The sequence below is a fragment of the Mytilus edulis genome, chromosome 14 (assembly GCF_963676685.1).
Source record: "Mytilus edulis chromosome 14, xbMytEdul2.2, whole genome shotgun sequence".
Lineage (NCBI taxonomy): Eukaryota > Metazoa > Mollusca > Bivalvia > Mytilida > Mytilidae > Mytilus > Mytilus edulis.
This window is the reverse complement of record NC_092357.1, coordinates 52,982,091-53,007,211: the sequence shown is the minus strand read 5'-3', so window position 1 is coordinate 53,007,211 and position 25,121 is coordinate 52,982,091. Positions and strand designations below refer to the sequence as shown.

Here is a 25,121-nt window from a genome sequence, read left to right as displayed (position 1 = left end):
ATCATGCAAAACTCATGCACATTTCAAAAACTGGCTCTATTAGATTTAAATTTTTAATTTTCAAATATTTTAAGCAGCCATTCAAGAATTTTAGAAATAAGTCAGAAATAAAAATTTTCAGTTTAAAGACAGAATTTCAAGATTAAAATAAGAGTTCGTGCATTTTCAAAGTAATCAATTGTGATATACATAAACACCTTACCTGTCAAGAAGATTTATAACACAATACATTCCGTTAGTTTAATTAACTTTTATTTAAGAACATTGGAGGGGGAAACACACAAATTGCAACCATGTAAATCTAGCATGAAAAGCTTTTTTTCTTCATGCATGACTGAGAGGGTGTGGATAAAAGAGATTTAATTGTATCATATTTTTATAATTTATTTATCTGTAATAAAGACCTATCCGCTCCCTCGATCACATTATTTCACAATGCAAAAGCGTGAAAATTTAGTCATGCTGCCTGCAACTCAGCACCTAATGTATTAATTTTAGCAGCAGACCAAATACCTTCTTTTGTGATAGTCGCTGCCTCTTTTTGTTCCTCAATAGTTACATCAATTTCTTGTAACTCAGTTTTTGGTTTGCTTATTTCAACTGCAGCCTCTTTAGAAGGGAGTTTGTCAATTTCAGTAGATATTTCAGTAAGGGAACCAGTAGTTGAGATTTCTGGGAATTGTTCATCATCTGCAATGATAACTTCTGTTTCTTCAATATGAGGTTTCTCCTCAGTTAAAACTTCTTCAACTGTTTGTTCCTCTTCTGGGATGATTTCAACTTTCTCTTCAACAACAAATTCAAGTTCAACTTCAGGTTTTTCTTCTACTTCTGTAGGCTTTCCACCGAGGAAAATAGCAATCTCTTCATTGTCATGGTCTTTCTCAATGAAAAGCTTTTCCATCTCAGGTTTTTCCTTAACAAAAATGTCTAGTTTTTCCATTTCTGGTTTTTTGTCCACATGAATTTCAAGAGTATCCATTCCTATTTTCTTGGGTACAACAATATCTGCCTGTTCAGAAATTTGTAGTCTTTCCTCCGGTAGAATTTCACTGATTTCAATTGTCTCAGACACTGAGGTTGTTTCTTGTTCTGTTGATTTCTCATCCTTTGTATCAACAGTTATTTCAGTTACAGTTGGTTTTTCTGTATCAATTGTGATTTCAGTGATTTCTGGTTTTTCTTCAGGAATAACTTCACTGACCTCAATTGTCTCAGATACTGAGGTTGTTTCTTCTTCTGTTGATTTCTCTTCCTTTGTATCAACAGTTATTTCAGTTACAGTTGGTTTTTCTGTATCAATTGTGATTTCAGTGATTTCTGGTTTTTCTTCAGGAATAACTTCACTGACCTCAATTGTCTCAGATACTGAGGTTGTTTCTTGTTCTGTTGATTTCTCTTCCTTTGTATCAACAGTTATTTCAGTTACAGTTGGTTTTTCTGTATCAATTGTGATTTCAGTGATTTCTGGTTTTTCTTCAGGAATAACTTCACTGACCTCAATTGTCTCAGATACTGAGGTTGTTTCTTGTTCTGTTGATTTCTCTTCCTTTGTATCAGCAGTTATTTCAGTTACAGTTGGTTTTTCTGTATCAATTGTGATTTCAGTGATTTCTGGTTTTTCTTCAGGAATAACTTCACTGACCTCAATTGTCTCAGATACTGAGGTTGTTTCTTGTTCTGTTGATTTCTCTTCCTTTGTATCAACAGTTATTTCAGTTACAGTTGGTTTTTCTGTATCAATTGTGATTTCAGTGATTTCTGGTTTTTCTTCAGGAATAACTTCACTGACCTCAATTGTCTCAGATACTGAGGTTGTTTCTTGTTCTGTTGATTTCTCTTCTTTAGTTTCAACAGTTATTTCAGTTACAGTTGGTTTTTCTGTGTCGATTGTGATTTCAGTGATTTCTGGTTTTTCTTCAGGAATAACTTCACTGACCTCAATTGTCTCAGATACTGAGGTTGTTTCTTGTTCTGTTGATTTCTCTTCCTTTGTATCAACAGTTATTTCAGTTACAGTTGGTTTTTCTGTATCAATTGTGATTTCAGTGATTTCTGGTTTTTCTTCAGGAATAACTTCACTGACCTCAATTGTCTCAGATACTGAGGTTGTTTCTTCTTCTGTTGATTTCTCTTCCTTTGTATCAACAGTTATTTCAGTTACAGTTGGTTTTTCTGTATCAATTGTGATTTCAGTGATTTCTGGTTTTTCTTCAGGAATAACTTCACTGACCTCAATTGTCTCAGATACTGATGTTGTTTCTTCTTCTGTTGATTTCTCTTCCTTTGTATCAACAGTTATTTCAGTTACAGTTGGTTTTTCAGTATCAATTGTGATTTCAGTGATTTCTGGTTTTTCTTCAGGAATAACTTCACTGACCTCAATTGTCTCAGATACTGAGGTTGTTTCTTCTTCTGTTGATTTCTCTTCTTTTGTATCAACAATTATTTCAGTAATCGTAGGTTTTTCAGTATCGATTGTGATTTCAGTGATTTCTGGTTTTTCTTCAGGAATAACTTCACTGACCTCAATTGTCCTAGTCACTGAGGTTGTTTCTTCTTCTGTTGATTTCTCTTCTTTAGTTTCAACAGTTATTTCAGTTACAGTTGGTTTTTCTGTGTCGATTGTAATTTCAGAGATTTCTGGTTTTTCTTCAGGAATAACTTCACTGACCTTAATTGTCTCAGATACTGAGGTTGTTTCTTCTTCTGTTGATTTCTCTTCTTTTGTATCAACAGTTATTTCAGTTACAGTTGATTTTTCTGTATCAATTGTGATTTCAGTGATTTCTGGTTTTTCTTCAGGAATAACTTCACTGACCTCAATTGTCTCAGATACTGAGGTTGTTTCTTCTTCTGTAGATTTTTCTTCTTTTGTATCAACAGTTATTTCAGTAACTGTAGGTTTTTCAGTATCAATTGTAATTTCAGAGATTTCTCGTTTTTCCTCTGGGATAACTTCACTCACCTCAATTGTCTCAGATACTGAGGTTGTTTCTTCTTCTGTTGATTTCTCTTCTTTTGTATCAACAGTTATTTCAGTAACTGTAGGTTTTTCAGTATGGATTGTGATTTCAGTGATTTCTGGTTTTTCCTCTGGGATAACTTCACTGACCTCAATTGTCTCAGATACTGAGGTTGTTTCTTCTTCTGTTGATTTCTCTTCTTTTGTATCAACATTTATTTCAGTTACAGTTGGTTTTTCTGTATCAATTGTGATTTCAGTGATTTCTGGTTTTTCTTCAGGAATAACTTCACTGACCTCAATTGTCTCGGATACTGATATTGTTTCATCTTCTGTTGATTTCTCTTCTTTTGTATCAACAGTTATTTCAGTAACTGTAGGCTTTTCAGTATCAATTGTGATTTCAGTGATTTCTGGTTTTTCTTCCGGGATAACTTCACTGACCTCAATTGTCTCAGATACTGATATTGTTTCTTCTTCTGTTGATTTCTCTTCTTTTGTATCAACAGTTATTTCAGTAACTGTAGGTTTTTCTGTATCAATTGTGATTTCAGAGATTTCTGGTTTTTCCTCTGGGATAACTTCACTGACCTCAATTGTCTCAGATACTGAGGTTGTTTCTTCTTCTGTTGATTTCTCTTCTTTTGTATCAACAGTTATTTCAGTTACAGTTGGTTTTTCTGTATAATTTGTGATTTCAGTGATTTCTGGTTTTTCTTCAAGAATAACTTCACTGACCTCAATTGTCTCAGATACTGAGGTTGTTTCTTCTTCTGTTGATTTCTCTTCTTTTGTATCAACAGTTATTTCAGTAACTGTAGGTTTTTCAGTATCGATTGTGATTTCAATGACTTCTGGTTTTTCCTCTGGGACAATTTCACTGACCTCAATTGTCTCAATCACTGAGCTTGTTTCTTCTTCTGTTGATTTCTCTTCTTTTGTATCAACAGTTATTTCAGTAACTGTAGGTTTTTCAGTATCAATTGTGATTTCAGTGATTTCTGGTTTTTCTTCAGGAATAACTTCACTGACCTCAATTGTCTCAGATACTGAGGTTGTTTCTTCTTCTGTTGATTTCTCTTCTTTTGTATCAACAATTATTTCAGTAACTGTAGGTTTTTCAGTGTCAATTGTGATTTCAGAAATTTCTGACTTTTCTTTAGAAACAGTTTCTACACTGTCAACTTTTTCAACCTTTTCTGTCTCTTCAAGAAGATCAAAAGTTGAAAGTTCAACATCTTCTTTCCCTATGATGACCCCTTTAGCATCTTCCACATCAAGAATGACATACTCTTCTTCAGGAAGTTCCTCTTCTGGAAACTCAACAACATAATCTTTAACAATTGTTTCCTCTTTTTCTTCTGCAACTTCTTCTGCTTCCTCTAACTCCTCGACTTCTTCCTCTGAGAAGAAGTCATCCTCAGGAGCTTCCATCACAAAACCTTCAACATCCGGGCCTTCAGATTCAAGTTCATCATCTGTAATATCAACAATGTCAGAAACGGATCCTTGAATATCTTCTTCATCCTCAATGTTATATTCAGGCTTCATGTCTTCAGAAACTGTTGCAACTTCTTCTATATCAACAAAAACAGCTGCTTCTTCAAATTCAAGTTCATCTTCTTCAGTGATATCAAGTTTTACCTCATCCATGTCTGGTTTCTTTTCAATTTCAACTGATTCCTTTGGCTTTTCTTTAGTTGTCTCCTCAACTTTCTCAATTGGTTTTTCTTCTGGTTGTTCAACAATTGCTTCTTTTGGTTTCTCACTGATTTCAAGTGTTTCACTGTCAGTGACAGTCAACTCACTCTCAGGTTTAACAAGTTCATCTTGTTTTATCTCAGTTTTACTCACTCTTTTCTTTGTTATTGTTTCTCTTTCCATTATAATTATCTCTTCAGAAGGAGCCATTATTTCAGTTTCCTTCTCAAAAGGTTTTTCTTCGGGTTGATCAACAATAACTTCTTCTGTTTCTTCTGGTTTCTCACTGATGTCAAGTGTTTCACTCTCAGTGACAATGACTTCTTCCTCAGGTCCAACAATTTCAACTTCTTCTACAGTTTCAGCTGTAGTTTCTGTAACCTTTGTCACAGTTTCGGTTATTGTTTTATCAACAGTGATATCTAGTTGTACCTCTTCAAAGTCTGGTTTCTTTTCAACTTCTATTGATTCCTTGAATATTTCTTCAGGGGCCTCTTCTTCTGGTTTTAGTTCTATCTCTGTCCTGAATTGTTCTTCTTGTGTCTCATCAACCTTTTCGATTGGTTTGTCTTCGGGTTGTTCAACAATAACTTCTTCTGTTTCTTCTGGTTTCTCACTGATTTCAAGTTTTTCTCTCTCAGTGACAATGACTTCTTCCTCAGGTCCAACAATTTCAACCTCTTCTACAGTTTCAGTTGTAGTTTCTGTAACCTTTGTCACAGTTTCGGTTATTGTTTTATCAACAGTGATATCTAGTTGTACCTCTTCAAAGTCTGGTTTCTTTTCAACTTCTATTGATTCCTTGAATATTTCTTCAGGGGTCTCTTCTTCTGGTTTTAGTTCTATTTCTGTCCTGTATGTTTCTTCAGGTGTCTCTTCAACCTTTTCGATTGGTTTGTCTTCGGGTTGTTCAACAATAACTTCTTCTGTTTCTTCTGGTTTCTCATTGATTTCAAGTGTTTCTCTCTCAGTGACAATGACCTCTTCCTCAGGTCCAACAATTTCAACCTCTTCTACAGTTTCAGTTGTAGTTTCTGTAACCTTTGTCACAGTTTCGGTTATTGTTTTATCAACAGTGATATCTAGTTGTACTTCTTCAAAGTCTGGTTTCTTTTCAATTTCTAGTGATTCTTTGAATATTTCTTCAGGGGCCTCTTCTTCTGGTTTTAGTTCCATTTCTGTCCTGAATGTTTCTTCAGGTGTCTCTTCAACCTTTTCGATTGGTTTGTCTTCGGGTTGTTCAACAATAACTTCTTCTGTTTCTTCTGGTTTCTCACTGATTTCAAGTGTTTCTTTCTCAGTGACAATGACATCTTCCTCAGGTCCAACAATTTCAACCTCTTCTACAGTTTCAGTTGTAGTTTCTGTAACCTTTGTCACAGTTTCGGTTATTGTTTTATCAACAGTGATATCTAGTTGTACCTCTTCAAAGTCTGGTTTCTTTTCAATTTCTATTGATTCTTTGAATATTTCTTCAGGGGCCTCTTCTTCTGGTTTTAGTTCTATTTCTGTCCTGAATTTTTCTTCAGGTGTCTCTTCAACCTTTTCGATTGGTTTGTCTTCGGGTTGTTCAACAATAACTTCTTCTGTTTCTTCTGGTTTCTCACTGATTTCAAGTGTTTCTCTCTCAGTGACAATGACCTCTTCCTCAGGTCCAACAATTTCAACCTCTTCTACAGTTTCAGTTGTAGTTTCTGTAACCTTTGTCACAGTTTCGGTTATTGTTTTATCAACAGTGATATCTAGTTGTACCTCTTCAAAGTCTGGTTTCTTTTCAATTTCTATTGATTCCTTGAATATTTCTTCAGGGGCCTCTTCTTCTGGTTTTAGTTCTATTTCTGTCCTGAATTGATCTTCTGGTGTCTCTTCAACCTTTTCGATCGGTTTGTCTTCGGGTTGTTCAACAATGACTTCTTCTGTTTCTTCTGGTTTCTCACTTATTTCAAGTGTTTCTCTCTCAGTGACAATGACCTCTTCCTCAGGTCCAACAATTTCAACCTCTTCTACAGTTTCAGTTGTAGTTTCTGTAACCTTTGTCACAGTTTCGGTTATTGTTTTATCAACAGTGATATCTAGTTGTACCTCTTCAAAGTCTGGTTTCTTTTCAATTTCTATTGATTCCTTGAATATTTCTTCAGGGGCCTCTTCTTCTGGTTTTAGTTCTATTTCTGTCCTGAAATTTTCTTCAGGTGTCTCTTCAACCTTTTCAATTGGTTTGTCTTCGGGTTGTTCAACAATAACTTCTTCTGTTTCTTCTGGTTTCTCACTGATTTCAAGTGTTTCTCTCTCAGTGACAATGACCTCTTCCTCAGGTCCAACAATTTCAACCTCTTCTACAGTTTCAGTTGTAGTTTCTGTAACCTTTGTCACAGTTTCGGTTATTGTTTTATCAACAGTGATATCTAGTTGTGCCTCTTCAAAGTCTGGTTTCTTTTCAATTTCTAGTGATTCCTTGAATATTTCCTCAGGGGCCTCTTCTTCTGGTTTTAGTTCTATTTCTGTCCTGAATTTTTCTTCAGGTGTCTCTTCAACCTTTTCGATTGGTTTGTCTTCGGGTTGTTCAACAATAACTTCTTCTGTTTCTTCTGGTTTCTCACTGATTTCAAGTTTTTCTCTCTCAGTGACAATGACCTCTTCCTCAGGTCCAATAATTTCAACCTCTTCTACAGTTTCAGTTGTAGTTTCTGTAACCTTTGTCACAGTTTCGGTTATTGTTTTATCAACAGTGATATCTAGTTGTACCTCTTCAAAGTCTGGTTTCTTTTCAACTTCTATTGATTCTTTGAATATTTCTTCAGGGGCCTCTTCTTCTGGTTTTAGTTCTATTTCTGTCCTGAATTTTTCTTCAGGTGTCTCTTCAACCTTTTCGATTGGTTTGTCTTCGGGTTGTTCAACAATAACTTCTTCTGTTTCTTCTGGTTTCTCACTGATTTCAAGTGTTTCTCTCTCAGTGACAATGACCTCTTCCTCAGGTCCAACAATTTCAACCTCTTCTACAGTTTCAGTTGTAGTTTCTGTAACCTTTGTCACAGTTTCGGTTATTGTTTTATCAACAGTGATATCTAGTTGTACCTCTTCAAAGTCTGGTTTCTTTTCAATTTCTATTGATTCCTTGAATATTTCTTCAGGGGCCTCTTCTTCTGGTTTTAGTTCTATCTCTGTCCTGAATTGTTCTTCTTGTGTCTCATCAACCTTTTCGATTGGTTTGTCTTCGGGTTGTTCAACAATAACTTCTTCTGTTTCTTCTGGTTTCTCACTGATTTCAAGTGTTTCTCTCTCAGTGACAATGACCTCTTCCTCAGGTCCAACAATTTCAACCTCTTCTACAGTTTCAGTTGTAGTTTCTGTAACCTTTGTCACAGTTTCGGTTATTGTTTTATCAACAGTGATATCTAGTTGTACCTCTTCAAAGTCTGGTTTCTTTTCAATTTCTATTGATTCTTTGAATATTTCTTCAGGGGCCTCTTCTTCTGGTTTTAGTTCTTTTTCTGTCCTGAATTTTTCTTCAGGTGTCTCTTCAACCTTTTCGATTGGTTTGTCTTCGGGTTGTTCAACAATAACTTCTTCTGTTTCTTCTGGTTTCTCACTGATTTCAAGTGTTTCTCTCTCAGTGACAATGACCTCTTCCTCAGGTCCAACAATTTCAACCTCTTCTACAGTTTCAGTTGTAGTTTCTGTAACCTTTGTCACAGTTTCGGTTATTGTTTTATCAACAGTGATATCTAGTTGTACCTCTTCAAAGTCTGGTTTCTTTTCAATTTCTATTGATTCCTTGAATATTTCTTCAGGGGCCTCTTCTTCTGATTTTAGTTCTATTTCTGTCCTGAATTTTTCTTCAGGTGTCTCTTCAACCTTTTCGATTGGTTTGTCTTCGGGTTGTTCAACAATGACTTCTTCTGTTTCTTCAGGTTTCTCACTGATTTCAAGTGTTTCTCTCTCAGTGACAATGACCTCTTCCTCAGGTCCAACAATTTCAACCTCTTCTACAGTTTCAGTTGTAGTTTCTGTAACCTTTGTCACAGTTTCGGTTATTGTTTTATCAACAGTGATATCTAGTTGTACCTCTTCAAAGTCTGGTTTCTTTTCAATTTCTATTGATTCTTTGAATATTTCTTCAGGGGCCTCTTCTTCTGGTTTTAGTTCTATTTCTGTCCTGAATTTTTCTTCAGGTGTCTCTTCAACCTTTTCGATTGGTTTGTCTTCGGGTTGTTCAACAATAACTTCTTCTGTTTCTTCTGGTTTCTCACTGATTTCAAGTGTTTCTCTCTCAGTGACAATGACCTCTTCCTCAGGTCCAACAATTTCAACCTCTTCTACAGTTTCAGTTGTAGTTTCTGTAACCTTTGTCACAGTTTCGGTTATTGTTTTATCAACAGTGATATCTAGTTGTACCTCTTCAAAGTCTGGTTTCTTTTCCATTTCTATTGATTCCTTGAATATTTCTTCAGGGGCCTCTTCTTCTGGTTTTAGTTCTATTTCTGTCCTGAATTTTTCTTCAGGTGTCTCTTCAACCTTTTCGATTGGTTTGTCTTCGGGTTGTTCAACAATGACTTCTTCTGTTTCCTCTGGTTTCTCACTAATTTCAAGTGTTTCTCTCTCAGTGACAATGACCTCTTCCTCAGGTCCAACAATTTCAACCTCTTCTACAGTTTCAGTTGTAGTTTCTGTAACCTTTGTCACAGTTTCGGTTATTGTTTTATCAACAGTGATATCTAGTTGTACCTCTTCAAAGTCTGGTTTCTTCACTTCTTCTGTTTCCTCTGGTTTCTCACTGATTTCAAGTGTTTCTCTCTCAGTGACAATGACCTCTTCCTCAGGTCCAACAATTTCAACCTCTTCTACAGTTTCAGTTGTAGTTTCTGTAACCTTTGTCACAGTTTCGGTTATTGTTTTATCAACAGTGATATCTAGTTGTACCTCTTCAAAGTCTGGTTTCTTTTCAATTTCTATTGATTCCTTGAATATTTCTTCAGGGGCCTCTTCTTCTGGTTTTAGTTCTATCTCTGTCCTGAATTTTTCTTCTTGTGTCTCATCAACCTTTTCGATTGGTTTGTCTTCGGGTTGTTCAACAATAACTTCTTCTGTTTCTTCTGGTTTCTCACTGATTTCAAGTGTTTCTCTCTCAGTGACAATGACCTCTTCCTCAGGTCCAACAATTTCAACCTCTTCTACAGTTTCAGTTGTAGTTTCTGTAACCTTTGTCACAGTTTCGGTTATTGTTTTATCAACAGTGATATCTAGTTGTACCTCTTCAAAGTCTGGTTTCTTTTCAATTTCTATTGATTCCTTGAATATTTCTTCAGGGGCCTCTTCTTCTGGTTTTAGTTCTATTTCTGTCCTGAATTTTTCTTCAGGTGTCTCTTCAACCTTTTCGATTGGTTTGTCTTCGGGTTGTTCAACAATGACTTCTTCTGTTTCCTCTGGTTTCTCACTGATTTCAAGTGTTTCTCTCTCAGTGACAATGACCTCTTCCTCAGGTCCAACAATTTCAACCTCTTCTACAGTTTCAGTTGTAGTTTCTGTAACCTTTGTCACAGTTTCGGTTATTGTTTTATCAACAGTGATATCTAGTTGTACCTCTTCAAAGTCTGGTTTCTTTTTAATTTCTATTGATTCTTTGAATATTTCTTCAGGGGCCTCTTCTTCTGGTTTTAGTTCTATTTCTGTCCTGAATTTTTCTTCAGGTGTCTCTTCAACCTTTTCGATTGGTTTGTCTTCGGGTTGTTCAACAATAACTTCTTCTGTTTCCTCTGGTTTCTCACTGATTTCAAGTGTTTCTCTCTCAGTGACAATGACCTCTTCCTCAGGTCCAACAATTTCAACCTCTTCTACAGTTTCAGTTGTAGTTTCTGTAACCTTTGTCACAGTTTCGGTTATTGTTTTATCAACAGTGATATCTAGTTGTACCTCTTCAAAGTCTGGTTTCTTTTCAATTTCTATTGATTCCTTGAATATTTCTTCAGGGGCCTCTTCTTCTGGTTTTAGTTCTATCTCTGTCCTGAATTGTTCTTCTTGTGTCTCATCAACCTTTTCTATTGGTTTGTCTTCGGGTTGTTCAACAATAACTTCTTCTGTTTCTTCTGGTTTCTCACTGATTTCAAGTGTTTCTCTCTCAGTGACAATGACCTCTTCCTCAGGTCCAACAATTTCAACCTCTTCTACAGTTTCAGTTGTAGTTTCTGTAACCTTTGTCACAGTTTCGGTTATTGTTTTATCAACAGTGATATCTAGTTGTACCTCTTCAAAGTCTGGTTTCTTTTCAATTTCTATTGATTCTTTGAATATTTCTTCAGGGGCCTCTTCTTCTGGTTTTAGTTCTATTTCTGTCCTGAATTTTTCTTCAGGTGTCTCTTCAACCTTTTCGATTGGTTTGTCTTCGGGTTGTTCAACAATAACTTCTTCTGTTTCTTCTGGTTTCTCACTGATTTCAACTGTTTCTCTCTCAGTGACAATGACCTCTTCCTCAGGTCCAACAATTTCAACCTCTTCTACAGTTTCAGTTGTAGTTTCTGTAACCTTTGTCACAGTTTCGGTTATTGTTTTATCAACAGTGATATCTAGTTGTACCTCTTCAAAGTCTGGTTTCTTTTCAATTTCTATTGATTCCTTGAATATTTCTTCAGGGGCCTCTTCTTCTGGTTTTAGTTCTATTTCTGTCCTGAATTTTTCTTCAGGTGTCTCTTCAACCTTTTCGATTGGTTTGTCTTCGGGTTGTTCAACAATGACTTCTTCTGTTTCCTCTGGTTTCTCACTGATTTCAAGTGTTTCTCTCTCAGTGACAATGACCTCTTCCTCAGGTCCAACAATTTCAACCTCTTCTACAGTTTCAGTTGTAGTTTCTGTAACCTTTGTCACAGTTTCGGTTATTGTTTTATCAACAGTGATATCTAGTTGTACCTCTTCAAAGTCTGGTTTCTTTTCAATTTCTATTGATTCCTTGAATATTTCTTCAGGGGCCTCTTCTTCTGGTTTTAGTTCTATCTCTGTCCTGAATTGTTCTTCTTGTGTCTCATCAACCTTTTCGATTGGTTTGTCTTCGGGTTGTTCAACAATAACTTCTTCTGTTTCTTCTGGTTTCTCACTGATTTCAAGTGTTTCTCTCTCAGTGACAATAACCTCTTCCTCAGGTCCAACAATTTCAACCTCTTCTACAGTTTCAGTTGTAGTTTCTGTAACCTTTGTCACAGTTTCGGTTATTGTTTTATCAACAGTGATATCTAGTTGTACCTCTTCAAAGCCTGGTTTCTTTTCAATTTCTATTGATTCTTTGAATATTTCTTCAGGGGCCTCTTCTTCTGGTTTTAGTTCTATTTCTGTCCTGAATTTTTCTTCAGGTGTCTCTTCACTCTTTCTGATTGGTTTTTTAACTTCTTCTGCAGTTTCTGAATATTGTTCAATCAGTTTTTTACTACTTTCTTTTGTTATCGTTTCTCTTACGATGGTTATGGTCTCTTGAGAAGGAGCCATTATTTCAGCTTCCTCCTCAACAGAAATCTCAAATACCGGTTTTTCCTCTGATTCTACTTCCTGTGACACTGATTCTACATCCTCTTTAGTAACTTCAATCTCAGGAAGTTCTAAGATGAATTAATATTAAAATACTTAAGACATAAGCAACTTACCAGTCCTTAATAGCTTTCATTCTTTATATGCATACATTTAGTTTGTTCATACATTTTTATATTTATCTTACTTAAAATTAAACTTAATTTGATATTATACTTAATCCTTAATAAAAAATACTTTTTCTGAGTTTTAAGAATTTATTTTCAACTGTATCCTGGTACAGCATACTTTGAATTCATTATTATATGTGGGATACCAATTTTTATGAATTTCGTTCAAATTGATGAACCACAAATTAAAATGTTCAACAAAATACATTTTTTTATGCTTATATGCATAATTTGACAAAAACACAAAATAAAATTTCCACAATTTATTCTTTACTCATTTCGCAAAAATTTGAACTCATAAAAATAAATAAATCCACAGTATATGATTTATAAGTTAACTAATTTTCTTGAAAAAGGAAACATTATCAAAGAGCTATATATTCACAATTTTTCATGAGTGAAATAGAATATGCAGATAATATTCCCTTATCTTAACCACAGTTTTTTTAACATTACAAAACATAAATCTCATAATAATTTTAAAGTCATTCAACTGTAAAACTTGAAATGCTCACCAAGGGAAACAAAGGAAGCATAACAATTGGTTGAACTTTATTTAACTTCACATAAGGTATGACTAGACCACATAGGAAACTCAAGGGAATGTTTGAAAGGAGGAAAAACTTGGGATTAGAACGTTCCTTTTAAGACATAGGACTTAGGACATGACTCATATCAAGGAGAAATGTAATAGGAAAAAACACAGTCAAATCTAATAACTTGTACTTTAATATTAAAAAAAATAATTATGAAATTGGTTTCCGGATACCAACTAAATATTTTCCTTTTTCAACATTTTCAAGATATGAAAATACTAGTCGTCTTTCCAAAATATTTGATTGTTCCCAACTGTTTAAACTTTAAGTATCTCATACTTTTAATTATACAAAAAATTGAAAAAAAAGGTAATTCTGACCAGTGAAAAACGCAATTATCTATTAAATGCTAAATTTTAATGTTTTCTTCTATACTTATGTTTTCCAATGTGTTTTTAATGAAACCCAAATGATATCAAAGCCACTATTGTAACACACATACCTTTCAATGTCAAGTTAGCTGTTGTTTTTGCTGAACCAAATGTATTGGTGGCTTTACATATGTATTCTCCTTCATCCTCTTTAAAGGTTTCTTCTATTTCTAAAGTGCAAGTACCATCAGAAAGATATTCTGTCTTGTATGTAACAGCATCTGTGATTGGATGATCGTCAAGGATCCATGTGACATCTGGGCGGGGTATTCCTTTAACAATACAGATAAATTTAACTGTTTGTCCTTCAGGAATATTAAAATGTTGTAATTTTGTTGTAAATACTGGAGCCTCCCCAGTGAGCGAGGTAGGCACTTCCTCTTCCTGTTCAATTATATCTGGTTTCTCCTCCTCGGGAGCCTCTTCGAACTGAGGAAGTTCCTCCTTGGGCTGACACAGTTGTTCCTCAATAGTAATTTCCTCTTTAATGTCTTCTGGTTTAGTTTCCTCACTTATTAAGATCTCAGTCTCTTCGGTAATAGTCTCAGAGACTTCTGGAAGTGTAGCTGTGAGGGAAACATCCTCTGGTTGAGTTTCTCGGCTTATCAAAACCTCAGTCTCCTCTGTGAACGTTTGGGAGACTTCGGGAACTGTCGCCTTGAGAGGAACTTCCTTCTCCTCAGGAAGAGGTGTCTCTTCTATCGTAAATTCTTCTGAAACAGTCTCTGCTGTTTCCTTTGTTACGATTTCGAAAGAAACTTCCTCCGTCTCAGAAGTGATGATATCACTTCCAGTAGTGTCTAATGTTGTGATTTCTGTTGTAGATGTAATCACTTTATCAGGTACTTCAATGTCCTGACCCTCCAAAACTTTTGTCTCCTCGGCAGGCACTAATTCAGCTTCTTCCTCTGGTTGAGGGGCTGTTTCTAAAATTATAAAAAAAATTGTAATTAAATAACTAAAATACTATAAAACCAGGTTCAACCAACCATATTTTTCTAAAATGTCCAGTACCAAGTCAGTTCATTTCAAATAGTCTGTTTCTACGTATTTTGGGTTTATTTTTGGTTGAAGTTCAGTGTGTCTGTTGTTCGGCTGTTTTTCTCTTATAGTTGATGTGTTTCCCTTGGTTTTAGTTTGTAACCCAGATTTGTTTTCTCTTAATCGATATATGACTTTTGAACAGTGGTATACTACTGTTGCCTTTATTACAGTATACTTACTTTTCAGTTGAATTTCTTTTTAAGATGGGTGAATATAATAGCATAGTTTCAATACTTAAAGTTTTATTGCCTCTATCACATGACAGTGTTTTCAGAAATAAACAAGTTGTAACCAATTTTGGCGGGGGCATACAAAATTCCATTTCAATGGGGATTCAAAGATGAAGAGACTGCCCATCAGATCTAAAACTTGGTTACACCATATAATTATCCTCAAAACAATGCAATATGTAATGAGATTTATGGACGGACAGATGAAAGGACAATGAAATCCACATGACTGTTAAATTGAGTTTTAACAAATTGCAGTCAGTCACTAGTCATTGGTATGAAGCTTAACTAATGATGGACTGAAATACAATAAAAAATTGTAGAGATGCATTACAATCAAAGAAAAAATCTCTTACTTTTTGTGTCTTTTGCTCATGAAGGCTCTAAAGTTGAAGATAGGCATCACAATCAAGAATTAAATTAAATTGAATTAGCACAAGAAAAAATGTTTCACATGGTCTTAGTGCCAAAGAATTTATCATAGGGTGAGAAGTATTAAGTAAGTAGACATGTTTATTGTGTAAAACAAGACTCATTTGTTATTACTGAGAAAAAGATATTTAAATTTTACCCCTATGCATTACATTTAAAGGAAATAATAGATATGAAAATAATCTACAAACAGCATTTAAACAAGTACTGGGGATCAGTATTCGATAAGAAATATGACCTATTTTCACACATTTCCTTTATGGCCCAATGTGTAACTGGTAGTTGGCGGATTGTCATATAATATATTCAACACGAATTGCTTTCTCGTGGTGTCAAGTTTTATTGGTGGAGGAAGGCCAAGTGCCTGGAGAGAAACACTACCCTGAGGCAGGAAAACTACCAATCCTAGTCAATAAAGATTGCAAGCATATGCACCTGCTCATCGTGGATCAAACACGCAACCTCTTGACAGGCTGGTGATACAGAAGATGAAATACCAAGCCACTCAGCCACTGAGGGATAAACTATGAATTAGGACTTCATTCTGTTGGGTTTTTTGTTTTGCTGTCAACATGTATTGTTTTCCACTGACCTTTGAACTGCCAAGCTTGTTGACTGGTTAGTCCTGTTGCATTTAAATCGGCTTGTCCAAAGACATCAGATATGAACAGTATACAAATGTTCAATGACCAACACCACACATAAAGTAATAATATAATTGATTGATTGATTTTTTTGTGTTTAAACAATTATTCTGAGTGTATTCAAGATACAATACACCTTCCCCTACTGGTAGAAACCATGGACTAGTTAAAACATATTTGGGACAAGCATTTAATTGAGAGGTCTGGTGAATTTTCAATGTACTTATTAATTTGGACAGAGTTGTTATTGATGTAATTAGGAATTTAATATTATCAATAAAACTCCTCAACCAGAACTCAGTTTGTAACTACTTATAATGTGTCTTTATCCAAAATATATAAGTAATAGATTGAAGCATTATAGAAATAAGTGTGGAAAATTAAATGTGATCAACTTTCTGATGTGCAAACTATATTAGCTAATGAGGAACTACACAATTTAGAGATGTAAGACAGTCCAGTTTATAAAGATGATGTGCTTTGCTCAAATAATAGTGTTGAAACCAAAGACCAAGGAATACAAGACACTAAGTAAACAACAATAAGACAGCAACCCAACACAAATAACCATAATACATCCAGAGGTCAAGTACTCCCACTCAAGTACACTCTTGATTGACTAGGATTGTCAGTTTTCCTACCAAAAATCATGGATATCTCTGGCTTCCTCCATTAATAAAAACTGACAGCCACTAAATACACAATTGTGATGAAAGTGGCATTTAACACCAATCAATCAATCAATCTAAGAGGTCAAAAATAGATAAACAAAAATACACAGACTGAAACAATGGCTGCTTAATACCTAACAAAAGAGAGTGAGGGATGCTTGAATCCAACTTTATAACAAATATAATGATTTTGTTTCAAAGAAGTGAATTTTCCTTGTTTAAGTTGAAGGAAATTTTCACCTTCTACAGCAACCAGCATCACTCCAGATTTTTCACAGGAATGTGTAATGTTCAAATTTTGGTTTAAATATTGACTGTTTATCTCGAACAGTTCTGTGTTTTTCCTTTAAAATTCGAATTGCTTTTGATTGTAATTGTTTATGATCCAGTGTCTCCAACCCTACCCTAAACTGAATCTCACGAATGTCTATCAATCCGACTCAACCCTAATCAATGAAAATCTTTTCACGTTAACTATATGGTACCTTGGAGAAATTCTAGTGACTAGGTTACACTGACCACACAAGAGTGTCTTCACTTTTCAACCTTTTTACATCAGTCTTTTTCTTCTTTTTTTGTTGTTGTTGTTGAATAATTTTACAGGTTCCTGATTTGAGGGTTTCCTTATACTGCTGTAGTATATATGTTTGTATGGTATTTTTTTGGTAGCTTTTGAGGTTCAATGCAATCACAAAATCTAATAACCTGCTTATTTCAATTCTTTGTTTTACACTGAAAATTCTCAAACAATGAATAACCAATCGACAATCAACGAAACAAAGAATCGAAACCGAAAATTTATTTGGTGTTCAAGAAAAACTGTCAGAGATTGCTGTCTCTTTGACAATTACCTCATTTCCTTTTTCATTGATATGTAGTATGTCATAATCTATAACAGGGTCAAATCTAATATGTTCATGAAATACCTGAAGAATTCAAACTTGATTTCCTTTTGATAAAGACAGGGAAAAAAATCGTAGTTTCTGTCAGCAATACTTTACATCTGATTTAGTTTAGTTTTTGATAATTCCAATTTTTTTTTGGTGCAACACTTCTCCATATAAGTTGTTTCAGTTTTTAATTGTTTTTTGTTGTAGTTCAATGTGTATACAAAATTAAACCAAATATGAATCTAATACTCAATGTTGAAGTTCTCAGAATTTATAAAACATTCCAAGCTTGAACCATGATTGTTTATGAAACCAAACAATATAAATCTTCAGAAAACTTTTTTTTCTGTGGTGTAATTCATTCTTTCCATATTACAAAGTAGTTTACAACCAACAGCAAATCTAACCGAAAGCTTGGTTAGTTTGAATCCTCCATTGGCTTTTTTAGCTGTGTCCGTAACGAATATAATTTGATCAGAAACATATAAAATTTCTCTCTTACCATATACAGTGGGGTCAGTGACATGCTTGGCGACAATTTTTCTCTTACCAAATACAGTGAAGACAATGGCATGCTGGGTAATAAATACTGAAGCTAAAAATAGACACATGCATCTAGACAAAAATATTAATAAGTGGCAAAATGGCTGTCATTATTTTTATAAGTTCTACCATCAGAGACATAGAAGTTAACTTGTATATCTCTGATTGGATGAAACTTTATCCTTAGCACTTCTGAATTTGAAAATATTATAATAAATGTAAAATAAATATGTTAAACTCAAATATCATTACTTTTAACTAAATCTTATTAAACAGACCTGATCTTTTTTCTGAAAAAAATTAAATAAAAAGTGCTGAATTAAAGCAAAAGATGGAAATAGGTCTTGTGGTTAGTCTGAAAAAGAAAGAAGATGCAATGTCATTCAAATCACACACAACATAAAACATGCAATATACAACAAGTAAAATTTACTATGCATTTATCATTTAAAATATTAAATTCTGTAGCTGATTGTAAAATTAACAGAAGTAAATGTCAAGAAAAGAAAAAAATTAAAAAAAGAAGCTGTGATATGACTTCACATTAAATTTGCTAAAAATAGATTTTACATGGCAAAAAAACCCCAAGCCATGAATAGTTCATCTATTAACTTAATTCAATTGCTAAATGTAGACTTTTAAAACATTGATTTTTGTTAAACCAGTAGGATGATATTACAATTTAATGGTAAATGCTAGTTCTGCTTATTGTTGAAGAAGAGACAAGAAGTCAAGACATAATGCAAAACATAAAAAGCAAGCACAATGACAACTAAATTAAAGCTAATTTGACAATATAATTGCAGGTGAGCTATAGGTCAGCTTACCTTGATAACTTGGGTTGGTAATATTTTTTTTCAATTTAAGATTTACAAAAAAATAAAACAGGGACCAAAATGTTATAAAACAACATTTAAAAAAAAAAAAAAACATTTAAATTTTTGCTAATTTAACATTTAAAATAGCATGCTTTAACCCTATATATTAACGAGAACATTGGGGAAAAGAATGCATGCAACAAAAATAGTGAAAAAAACGAGACATCAGGTTTTTTCAAATTTTATTTGGTCCTGTCTATAAAAATTCAAAGTTTTAACAAAGCAAAAATTCACACGTCTATACAACTTTTTCTACAAGTTTAGTAGAAAAATTGAATATTACAAATGAATATTCATTAATCAATTTAAATAATTTAAAATATCACAGATTATGCTCACCTGCCCACTAGATGTCATCTTACAATCTTTTTATCATTTTACAAGAAAAAATGTCCAAAATTTAATTGACAATTGAATATTTATGTTTTTTATGTTTTTAAATTTGGTAAATATTTTTTTTTCTTTTAATAAAAAATGAACTTTTACTTTTTGTCATTTTAATTATCTATCAATTTATGAAAGTATTTAAATCTAAAATATTTTAAAAAATCCAAAATTTGCTCGATGAAGATGACATGCAATGAATGAATATTCCACTAGAAATTTTACATCAGCGTTTTCAGTATGATGAAATATATGCTGATGTCAAATTTCTTTACAATAAATTCATTTCATTCATTCATTGCACAATTAGCCATAACTCAAAAATAACTATTAAATTTATTTTATCAAATTCTCTATAAAAATTCTATCAAATTCCCTGAGGTTTTACTAAGAAACTGAAACTCTACATACTAAAAATATCAATTCTTTTAAAAGATAAAAACGCCTATTTATAATAAGGTATAATGAGTACTGGCTAATTAAATATCAGCTAAAACAAAATGAAAAAATAAAGAAAATAAAAAGCAACAAAAAGCATATTAAAATTATAAATAAAATAAATAATGTGTTAAATCAAAATTCTAAAAATAGTACATTATGTACTTCTTGTATGGAAAGCCCATAAAACAAAGCAAATAAACTAAAGCATGTCCTATGCATATATTGCAGTCTACAACCACTACTGAAATATAGCTGATTCTAATTTTTATTTTTTTCATTTTCTATTACAAATGAATGCTTCAATGCTAAATTGATCATTGTGATGCTCAATATTGGTTGTAGACTTATATTAAATGTTCCAATCATTTGCTGTATTAACATTTGTTTAAGACAGAGACATTCATAGGTTAGGACGAGATGCTTATTTAAGATCATCAGACTAGAATAAAAGTTCAGAGGGTCCAACTTTAGTTGTAATGTTCTAAAAATTGCAGTATTAAATTTTCTTAGGTTAAAATTATTTGGTTTTCATTTTTATTTTATGAATTGTAAATGTTAATGATATTGATGATAATGATAGCACTTATCTGATTCTTCATTAAAACAGATCGTAATTACTGGTCCCAAGCATCTCATTCTAATCCATGCCAGAGACAGAAAAGTAAACAAGACCAAAAACAACTTAAGACTTTCAATAACCATGAACAAAAGGGGCACACAATCAATGACAGGACAAAGAGTATTATGAAAAGTTGCATGCATTCATCACCAAAGCACAAGTGTTCCCAACCTATTGTAGTTAATTGTTCCTCTTCTCTTATTTCTTGTGCCACACGAGTGCCAACAATGTCTTGTTCACTTTCAGCAGCAATATGAGGTTCTAAAATGAAATATTTTCATCATTTACTTTTTTTACTTTTTTTTTTCAAATGTAAATAATTTTGCACTAATCTTAAAACTAGTCTAAACTACTAATCTAATTTGGCATGCTGTATTCTAAGACTAATTCATACATATGCTGCTGCTTGTGAATTCTTCAAGACATTGATTACACCTACTGTTACACTATACCCCTACCCTAAAAAAGTTTGCCCTCATATAAACTATTTTTAAAATCATCTTAACTGGATTACATTTTTGTCTCTGGCAAATGTCTCAAATTTAACCATATTTTACAAGCATTGCAAAGATACAAGGAAGCCAACTATTAAGGGGAAATATATTTAGCAATGTTGGAATGAAAATCTTTTTAAACTATTAAACTCTGTGTTTGTCAGGAAAACACAAAGTCGCCTTTCATTTTACATTAGAAATATGTGTTCAATCTCTGAATCCTAAATTTGATATATTTACTAGTTTCCCCTTAATGTGTGCTTCTTTTTCGTAAATATAAAAATATTTGATAATTTTCTATATGAATGTCAATTCCAAGTATAAAATGTCAGATCTGAGAGATATGTCTATAACAGTTTGAAGTCTTCTTTTCTGTAATACAATTCCAATTCTACCTCTATAGTGACGATTTCCTCATGCAGTAAGATTTCGGCAGCATTCCGACACTCTAGGTGGATATGAGAGAGAGAGAAATTTTATAGTTAATTAACTGACAAGACAAATCAACAAGAACAAACAGTCATTAAGCCATATACAATTCTGTTCTTACCTATTTCAATGTTTCGTGTGTTGTTTTTAATTGTTTAAGACTTATTTTGCTCAATATGACAATTTCAATAAGAATATGGTGAATTATTCATAATAAAGAAACTGTTGGTTTAATATTTGATGATGTGATGAATGGAAAGACAAATTAGTTCTCACCATGATATAAGGAATGTTATTTTTGGTTTATTCACTCAACACTAAATTAGCAGGTCAAGATTATTTGGATTAAAATGATTTCTTTTAAGCTAGACCTGTAGCAAAACTACACCCAGATTATTTTATAAACAAATATCAGTTTAGGGAATGAATTGATGTAATGGAAGCATGAGCAAATATAAAAGTGGCTCTGCAAAAAAACACCAAAAAAACCAGGGAATTAATCATTTTCAATTAAAATTTGTATATCTTTCATCTTAGTTTTGTAATCAACTATAATAAAGCTATTAAAAATCAAAGTTAACCCAGTAATTTGTTTTAAATAAATGAGCATACAACATTGACTTCAGTTAGTTTTGAAGAATGTTATAGGGGGTAACTAAAGGGAGGTAATTGGAGTATAAATAATTAAGCTATTTATATAACAGTACAATAAGCCACATTATACATCACGCCACACTTATAAATAGACATTCCATTTTCCAGCATGCTACTGATTGAGACGATAAATGTCTTGTAAATTTTATTGGTGAAAGTAGCAACCAATTACAAATGTGAAAAAATACAAAAATATAGTAAATAACAATAGTTTGCCATTTATCAGACTGTGTACTACATGTATAATGTGGCCTTGTACATGATATGTGGTATATTTGACTTAGTTATCTCCCTTTAAAACTTACCTTCACGATGGAAGGCATAATTATTTGAGACAGTTGTTTACAAAAATATTCTGGTTAAAAAAATAGACTTAACAATAATAACATTCCTATCATCAGAAGCAAAGGTAGCTTGTCAAACATGATCAAGTTCAAACATATGATATTTTAAAATGGTCAGAAATTTTGATATAAAGTGAAGCACTCAATGAAATACTTTTCAATTTTTCTCAAAGATCATAAAATTCAATAGCAGAATATGCTTTTTCCAATATTGATGTTATTATTAAAAATAACCTTGTTTTTCCGATGTAGATGTTATATCTAAAAATAACCTCCAAAAATTTAAAAGAGGGTCATCAATTAATACTCTAAAAGTTTATTTTTAATCAGCCTTAAACTAAGCAACAAAAACAATATATATTCCAAAAGGATTAGAAAAAATAAAAAAATTTAGAGTAAAGTTGAACTTTTAAGTTTAAGACGGTTATTTTAGACTGCCATGGTCTTATTCTCTACATATTAATAAACTATTCTACTAAAGCATGATGTTCCTGATCTTTTCTCTGTTGAGATAACTAGCTACACTGCCAATGCATTTCTTATTTCTGTGCTAATTCTAATCAATATTTCATTTATACATCACATGAGGAAACTAAAAACTTAAGGAATCTGAATAAATAAGGATTTTCAGCATTAGATTAATAATTACGAGAAATATAATCCAAAATATTAGATATAAGAAGGTGTGGTATGAGTGCCAATGAGACAACTCTCCATCCAAGTCACAATTTGTAAAGTAAACCATTATAGGTCAAAGTACGATCTGAAATGTCTTTAAAAAATTTTTTCAAAAGAATTTTTTTTTTAATTGCAGTTATAATTTAACAACATTTGATAAAATTCTGTGGTTTAAATTTCATAGAATTATTCCTCATGTGATCAAAATAAACTGAATCTACAGGTCTAGCTAATGATATGATTAAGTTCAAGATTTCAATGAGAGTCAATTGTGACAGGAAAGATTGTATGATACTCTTGGATGATGTCTTACTTTCAACGAAAAGTTCTACAATAGTACTGGCACTGCCAAATTCATTTACTGCTGTGCATTTGTATTCAGCTTCATCCTCCAGGAAAATGTCGCTAATAGTTAAGCGACAAACGCCACTGTCAAATTCCACAACAAAATGGTCGCTTTCTTCGAGTGGCTCATCATCCTATAAAATATTTAGGTAAATTTCTTGTAACTAGATTTCGATTACAAATTTCCCATTTAAATTTTTTTAACAGAATCAATGATAAATTCAAATGTCTTTGAGATGTCCACTCAACAGCATTTTAGACCATATTTCTAATAAATGTTGATATACCATCTTATTAATCTTTAAATTCAACAAACAATTTTGAAAGGATTGAAGGATTTTCTTTTATGTGTAAATTCAGGGGCAGATAATGGCTATCATACCTCTTCTTTTCTGATTGCTACTTGGACCAGATGTTTGATTAATGAACCATGACAAGGAATGCATATTGAAGTCTTTATGTCACAATTATAAAGAAAGTTGTTCTTCCTTTCTTGCTGAGAGTTATGTGCCCTTACCTGGTACCATGTGACAGTAGGCTGTCCCACTGTGACACATTGTAATGTGACCGGTGTGCCTTCTATCACATCGATATGTTGTTGGAGGGTCTCTATGAAACGGGGAGCTTCAGGGACCCCTTCTTCGACCTCTTTGGGGGCCGGAGCTATCTCCGGAATTTCTCTTTCTTTTGTATCTATAATATAAAGAATATAAAAAACATAACATAAAAATGTTACCAAAAGTGCTTACATTAATTTTATCTTCCATTAACATTGATATAAATAGAACATGTCATGAATAAAAGATATGGGATATACTTAAATGAGACAGGAACTCAAGACATCTGACATTCATGGATACTTGGTTAATATTCTTTTTTCAAACTGACAATGATCAGATGAAAAAAACTATTCCAATAAAATTTATCATTCCATTCGTTTCATGGTATTGTTAGATAATTCAATTCATTTTACAATAAATCTTGTAACATTTTATAGTATAGGAAGGAACAGAAATGTCTTAATCACCTAGCTGATGTTTACACACTTCTCATTTAACTGAACACGTACCTGGTTTTGATGGTTTTTCAACTTCAAAGGTTAGGGTAGATTCTTCATCTTTAGTAACATGGATTTCTGTTGTGACCTTTTCGGTTGGTTTCTCCTTGACCTCTACTTCAGTGATACTAGTTTCTGATGGCTGTTCTTCAACCTCAATCTCCATAGAAACAGTGCTTTTAGGTTGATCCTTGACCTCTATTTCAACAGTTGTTAGGTCTGATGGTTTCTCCTCCTTCACTTCAATCTCCATAGATACAACCTCTTTTGGTTTTTCTGTGACCTCAATCTCCATGGCAGTGACCTCCTTGACCTCTTCTGTAGTTTCTTCAGTTAGTTTTGTTGTCATTTCAACAGTAGTCTCTTTTGGTTTCTCTTCAACTTCAAAAGCTGTTTTTAAAAAATAAATAAAAATATCAGTAAAATTTTGTAGGACTTACAAGAATAAATGTAAAAATATAATTACTATCAAATATTCAACAATTAAAATTTTTAAGTATATTTATTTAAATTAAGAAATGATTTAATTCACCGACATTGTTTATCATTTTCAAAGGAAACATTTATATTTAGCAGAATTATTTTAATATATTGACAAAACTCATCTTTACAAAATACTTCAAAATGATAGGAATTAATTGATTCTTCAGCAGATACATGCATATAATATGGTAAGAAGTACAGGAATGCAAGATATTGGAAGGACAAGTGGAAATATTCTTCAGGAGGAATTGTTCTGGTAAACTGATCTTTTGGAAGAATTTGTGAGGATCATGATGGAAAAGTTCTTAGGATAAAACATGGCATCATAAATTTTGTTTAAATACCAATATCTATGTAAAGCTACCTGAAACCTTCAAACTGCAATTGCAACTTTATCTGCCATTATTCCTTTCATAACTTTGATAAAGTCATATTTTCAGAGGTCAAAATTTGAAAACACAAACATCCTCAGAAAAACTGTAAAAATATGCTTTATAGGGGTTTTAATATACTGTCCTTAAAACATTGAACCCTATTTTAACAATATTTGAC

At 32.9% G+C, this 25,121-nt stretch overlaps 1 protein-coding gene across 11 annotated transcripts in view; it reads right to left on the bottom strand.

The window, feature by feature from the left end:
* Positions 1-25,121, bottom strand: part of LOC139503691 (titin-like) — a 284,829-nt gene that overhangs the window by 133,297 nt on the left and 126,411 nt on the right. For all 11 annotated transcript variants that reach the window (XM_071293518.1, XM_071293519.1, XM_071293520.1 and 8 more), the window contains 6 exons: positions 24,099-24,476; positions 23,547-23,722; positions 22,998-23,163; positions 20,257-20,346; positions 13,381-14,235; positions 514-12,243 (listed from right to left, as the gene is read on the bottom strand). In XM_071293518.1, the coding sequence (XP_071149619.1) occupies positions 514-12,243; positions 13,381-14,235; positions 20,257-20,346; positions 22,998-23,163; positions 23,547-23,722; positions 24,099-24,476 (13,395 nt within the window). The remainder of the gene's footprint in view (positions 1-513; positions 12,244-13,380; positions 14,236-20,256; positions 20,347-22,997; positions 23,164-23,546; positions 23,723-24,098; positions 24,477-25,121) is intronic.